Source organism: Sinohyriopsis cumingii, chromosome 17, assembly GCF_028554795.1.
Source record: "Sinohyriopsis cumingii isolate HCF-2022 chromosome 17, ASM2855479v2, whole genome shotgun sequence".
In the NCBI taxonomy this organism is placed as follows: Eukaryota; Metazoa; Mollusca; class Bivalvia; order Unionida; family Unionidae; genus Sinohyriopsis; species Sinohyriopsis cumingii.
In genome coordinates, this window is record NC_142977.1 from 90,113,112 (window position 1) to 90,119,956 (window position 6,845).

At 31.7% G+C, this 6,845-nt stretch overlaps 1 protein-coding gene across 1 annotated transcript in view; it reads left to right on the top strand.

Annotated features, from left to right (window-relative positions):
* Nucleotides 1-6,268, top strand: part of LOC149779396 (late secretory pathway protein AVL9 homolog) — a 162,040-nt gene extending 155,772 nt beyond the window's left edge. The window contains exons 17-18 of the mRNA XM_089940061.1: nt 5,094-5,182; nt 5,835-6,268. Coding sequence (XP_089796187.1) covers nt 5,094-5,182; nt 5,835-5,965 — 220 coding nt within the window. The 3' untranslated portion in view covers nt 5,966-6,268. The remainder of the gene's footprint in view (nt 1-5,093; nt 5,183-5,834) is intronic.
* Nucleotides 6,269-6,845: the final 577 nt, after the last annotated feature.

Consider the following 6,845-nt stretch of genomic DNA (forward strand, 5'->3'; position numbering starts at 1 on the left):
GACATGATAGGCCAATGTGACCTACATATTGTTAATCAATTATGTATTCATAATTAAAATGGAAATAGGTTCTTTTGTAAAGATTGGTTGTGGTAGGTTATTTGGTGCCAAAGCAATGAACTATAGTGTTTTTCACAAGCACGTGCCACAGTAATGGACACAGACTGTTCCATTACTTGGATTCAAACCCTCATCCTTTTAGTTGCTAGTGTGACATGCAGATCACTGACACTCCTTCCCCCCATTAATCAGCTCCTATAGCATGGGAACATGCACTTAAGAGGCTTAAAGTGTAGTTACTCTTAATTACATCCTTAAAATATTTTCTTTACAAAACATAGGTATTACATGCATTTCACTTTTTTTTAAAACTAAAAGTTATTTGACGTATTTTGACATTACTGTAGTATCCATAATTTTCATGGGATACTAATTTTCATGGATTTTTTGTTGCACTGAACCACGAATTTAAATACTCAAGGAAACATTAGTCACATGATTAAGAAACCCACCCCACCCCATCATTTTTTTTTACTTTTTCTCATGCTTAGAGATTAACAAAGGTATTTGATAACTCATCATTTCTGTAATCTGGTTTAAAATTTTTTTAGCTTTTAATATGTTTTTATTTACTTTAACCCTTTCAATAAGAACAAAGAAATATAAAGCATTTTATATTTTGTTTCAATGCACATATCTATATGGTATTTGGTAGTTGTAATTTGTACTTACTGCCTTAAATTGATATGTTGTGGAAGTAATTAAAAATAGAGAGAACTGAAAAAAGCTAAATTTATTTGAGCATTATTAGTAATAAAAACAAAAGATAGAATAAGAAATTATACTATAAATGTAAATTAGATTGTATACTTATTCAAATCGATTCTTCATGTAAAACTGCTGTCAAAAAATGTAATTCTTATGACAGTAGGTCTTATTTTATTCATGCTTGCTTAATCCCAATGAATAATGTAAAATACTAAAATTATTGCTTGAGGTACAGTTGCTTATAAAACACTGTGTATATAGACTAATTACAGTAGAGTATTGAAGCACACACCACACTGACAAAACATTCAGATCAACATAAAGTCAGTCAGTTTGGCTAGTACACACAATATTTTTTAGATATATAATTCTGGAATTAAAACAAGTCCAGTATTCTCATAGTCACAGATAATTAGATCCAATCTTTCACACATTTTTGTGTGAGCCTCAGTTACCCATTCAGCATCAATTGGCTTCCCTTAACGAGGTTTTAAGTATTAAGTCTGTTGGTTGAAATTGGTTCTTACAGGCTCAAACAATGGAGTGATTCCATTGTTTTTCATTTTAGTTGATATCATTCAACTTTGCTGAACTCTGAACATATCAGTGTTGACAGTGCATGGTAATTGGATTGAGCAAAGGGCAACTGGTCATGAGTTTAGTTGACATGATGATATTATTTAATCTGACTTTTAACAGTCTTAAGCCACTGTGTTAATGCAGTGGTTGTCAGAAATTAATTGAGGGTGCAACTTTATATACAGTGTTTTAAGGAAGAGATCATACACTTGTACTCAAATAACTGATAAATATATTAGTGTTGTTCGCTGTGTCAGCTGTTTTATTTATGCTTATTCAGGTAAATATACTGTTTTAAGTTCTGTTCTTTTTGTATTCTTTTTTTTTTGTTGGGGGGAGGACATTTATAAAAGTTAATTCATGAAATTAAATGCCTGCAAATATACAAACTTTGGCATGCAAAACCAAAATTTAAAGTAACAACAAAAATGTATTTTGCCCCCAAAACCATAAAAATTTATGACGACAAAATTAAATGACTGTACATTATTTACTTTGATATTTGCATGTTAGTGATATGTGTACAGGGTTTTTCCATTCAGCAAAGCAATACTTGACTGACAGAAAATTAAAATTTTATTACAATACTGCTTTGTTTTTACAAAAAATCTGATTGAACTTGAATAAGAAGAATTAAATGCTTTAAGCTTTAGAAATGTGCTGATGCTGGTTAGTTAAACAATTGTGACAAGTGGTAATTGCTGCAGTATATGATTTGAGCAAGCAGGCCCAAAAGTAAGATGTACAGTGCTTAAACAAATAAAACAACCTATTCTAAATCAGATCATCACTGTCCTATGTGAAATTGAGATCTGATTTAAATCAAACTGAAGCATAACAAGTCATGCAGAAAAATATGATTTTGTACTCCCAAACCCCCTGACATAGTCATGTTTCGAGGAAACATAATTTTCAGTAATCTTCAAAAATAGAAGGAAAAAAATAACAACAAAACAGCACTTTCAGTGGAGCTGATGTAAAGTTATCCCTTGGGCAGTTTAAACAGTGACAATTAAAAGCAATAAGGTCAGGTGGAAACCACCATTTCACATAATACTTAATTAGCTGACAATAGCTAGTGAAATGTGTTTGAAGGATGCAGTGGGTGACCCCATTGCACTAATTTGCATAGGTAGGATCAGGAAGTAGAACAACCCAAGATAGGTAAAGAGCACGTTAGATGCATGTTCAAGAACAAAAGTTATTGCCTTGAATGAGAATGTTTAAGTCATATGCATTATACTTTTGACAAGTTTGTGAAGATCAGCAATGTTTCTTTCATGTCAAATTTTTTCTGCATTTATAGAAAGCAAAGCATGATGATTTTAGTTGTCAGAATATTGTTCAAGTATACTTCATGTTGAAGCTGATTTAGGAAGCATTTAGCTATTGGCAGAGCCCAACAAAAATTAATTCCAGAACTCATGGTTGATAGAGTTTTACTTTGTGAAGCACATCAGCAAAAAAATAAAATGATAAGGTGGATGGTCGCGCTATTAATTCTTACACATAATGCAAACAACACATCAACATTCTGGCAAGAATTCAGTAACTAAAATAAAAGGGGTTCTGCTTTTAATGTCTTTACATTTTTTTTACAGATGCTACCAATGTATCATTAACTATGGACATTGTTCCTAAAAATATTAAGAAACTTTTCTTGACTTTGGAAACAAAAAACACTTGGCAGAATTTGACAATTTAAGAGAAAGTCTCCTATCATGAGGATGTATTCATTTTTTTTTTTATTATTCCAATCCATTTTCACTTTAGGCCACCCTTTCTAAAAAAAGTATTTAAAAACTTTCAAATAACATTATCTCAAAGTACACCTAGCCAGATGTAACTGATTTTGACAGAAAGAATCTCCACATGAAGGGCTTTCAATATTATACACATTATGTTTATCTGTGATAATATACGAAGATACAAAAATAAAACCTTGGCATAGTTGTTTTTATAAAATATGTAATCAACATAATTGGCATAATTTTATTTATATAATGTGTAATCAACAGAATTGGCAAAATTATTTTTATAAAATGTGTAATCAACAGAATTGGCATAGTTGTTTTTATAAAATGTGTAATCAACAGAATTGGCATAGTTGTTTTTATAAAATGTGTAATCAACAGAATTGGCGTAGTTGTTTTTATAAAATGTGTAATCAACAGAATTGGCATAGTTGTTTTTATAAAATGTGTAATCAACAGAATTGGCGTAGTTGTTTTTATATAATGTGTAATCAACAGAATTGGCATAGTTGTTTTTATAAAATGTGTAATCAACAGAATTGGCATAGTTGTTTTTATAAAATGTGTAATCAACAGAATTGGCATAGTTGTTTTTATCTAATGTGTAATGAACAGAATTGGCATAGTTGTCTTTATAAAATGTGTAATGAACAGAATGTGCATAGTTGTTTTTATAAAATGTGTAATAAACAAAATTGGCATAGATTTATTTAGAAAGCATCCTACTAACCAAGATTTCATGGTTAACTGCTCTTGATTGTAGCTGTTAGGCAGATGTCAGCCAGGTGAATAATCTCACATACACCTGCCATGGGCCACTTGTTAGCTTTATTGATTAAAGACCATAAAACTTGCCTTGCATTTTGTGTCTGTCCCAGACAAATGTGATGATTTTTACAAAGCTTCATTAAGGTAATTTCTTGAGATGTGATGGTATGCAACAGTTTTCTTCATCTACTCTCCATTGTTGCATACTCTACTTAAGATGGCCTCTAGGGAGAATAGTCCTTGACTAATGAGTCACCCTCTATAAATAAAGCATTATTATTATTATTATTATTATTGTTCACTCCTCATCCAACCTCATAATCATCGATACCTTGATTTCTAGGTTAAGCACGAGTTTTGTATTTAATAGATTAACAGTGAAAGATGTAGCATAGCCAAAGTTAGATTTTTTGCTTCAGTTTCGTGTAAATATTTTTAAAAGTCATGCAGTAGGGATAATCATAGAATCATTTGCAGGTAGACCTAATATCCACAATTTTGTTAACCTAAAATTTCAGAGTATTCCATCCAGATTTTAAACTCTAGTTTCCTGCTTTATAAATTTGAAAATACATGCACACATCTTTTGTTATATAATGCTGCAGTGTGCTTGTGGATCAGGCTTTATGCTGTTAACATGAAATAATGCAAGCAAGGATTAGCTTAGTCTGTGATATGCTGAGCATTATGAAATAGCAAATTTGGGTCCACAGTGTATTGGTAAATATGGTAATCTTGCTCGTGGAATTTGATCAGCAGTGTTTGGAATATTACTAACAGTGTTTGGAATATTGCCAACAGTGATTGGAATGTTGCCAACAATATTTGGAATATTGCCAACAGTGTCTGAAGTATTGCAATCAGTATTTGGAATGTTGCCACCAATATTGACTGTTCTGACAGTTTTCGAATAATAAAAACAATGTGGAATGTTACCAGTAGTGTGAAATATTACTGTCAGTATAGAATATTACCAGTAGTGTGAAATGTTACCATGATTATTACTAATAGTATGAAATGTTACTGTCATTATGGAATATTACCAGTAGTGTGAAATGTTACTATCAGTGTGTAATATTACTATCAGTGTGTAATGTTACTATCAGTGTGTAATCTGTATCTGGAGGTGATATGAGAACAGGAGATGGATGGGCATCATTATGATAATAATTGCCAATGTGTTCTTGATTCTCAATATTTACAGTTTATTTTCCCTTCCCATAGTACAATGCAGAGCACAGAACGTGGAAAAAAGCTGAATGCAGCAGTTAACCAGACAGGGAAATATGTTGTACAAACAGGAAAAGCAGTGGGTTAGTATAGATTAAGAATTGTTTGCATGCTGCCATATGTAATAGGACATAAGTCAGGTTGAACTGAAAACAACACAAATCCTGATCTGCTATCACATAATGCATCACCAGATTAAGGTCTGTGTTGCTTGTTCTACTGATTACTCCTAACAAACTGCACAGACCCAGATTTGCAGGTGCATTATGTGATGGCAGATATCGATCTGTGCAATTTGCAGTTGAATCTGATGTTCTTGAGCATACCTGGTTATCAAGAAAATGATCACCCTCTTGCCTTGTAACAGTGGGGTTGTTATATTACACAGAAGCCATACAGACCTTTTGGATGGTGTCACAAAGTTGGATGTATTTTTATAAAGTTATTATAATAATGAAAAGAACTTGTGAAATCTAAAATGGGTTTTTAAAATACCACTGTGAGGGTAAAGACATTGAGTCGGGGAATTGGGAATGAGAATGAGTGGTATTCAGTAATAATGTTACAAACCTATTTTGCTATTGGAAATGAAAGATTAAAATAGATTTATTTATGTTTACATTGATAAATAGTTATCTGACTGTTTGTATAGTATCTGAAGTGGAAGTTCCTAAATAGCTTTCTGTCTTAGTTTTTAAAACCACCACTAATTATGATTCATTTATTTTCCACTAGGTGGTGCTCTGACCCAGGCAAAGTCAGCAGTCTCATCCTGGTTCAGCAGCTTGACCAGTGACTGGAGACACATTGATAAACAGCAAGGAGTGGTAGAGGCAGACCAGGCTGAAGAGGGAAAGAACTCTTGAATTAATGGCCAATCTATTAATCTTTTCTAACATGTGAAAATGTTAAGTATTATATGTTTACCGTGTATTTAACATACACATGAGATAAACATAAAAATCATGCTTATTGTGAACTTTAATGATATTACAGTATCAAAATCCATATGTTACAGTAATAACTTTTTTTAAGCTAAGCTTGGAACTGCTTTTACCATTATCATGTAGTAGACCTGATTTAGTGTAATTTCAAAACAACAACAAAAACATATACTGTACAGATACACCTCACCCTCGATAACTTGTGTCCTGATAACTCGCGAACCTGCTTATAATGCAGAGTCAGGTATGGATCCCATTTTTTAAACCAGAAAATACCCCAAAGATTGGTCCCTATTTGTTGAACTTGAAAAAAATCGCAATCAAAATTGGTAACTTAAACTTTGATATATCACTCGTTTTATCTTCAAAAACAGTAGATAGGAAATTTTAATCAGCATTATGAAATATCAAATTTAAAAATAGGTCATACAGTTATTTACATTTCATTCCAAACGACATTCCTAGTACACAGCAATTAACGATATGTAAGGAAATTTTGATCAATGAAAATGACACTTATGCCAAGTGGAGACAGTACTTTAAATAAATAAATACAAATTATTTTAAAAAAATAATTAATTGAAATTTGTGTTCTAGTTCTATCTTTTAGTTCCTTTTAAGTGTAATCATCATAAATTCAGTGTGTTTTCTTGTAATTAAATGTAAAATGCACCAATCTACCAGGAGTCCCCAAAAACACAACATTTATTTCGTGAGACAAATGCCTACGTCGAAACTCAATTTTTGTAAAGTTCAATTAGTACAATATTGATGTTGTGATTTCATTGAAAGTAATAGTGAA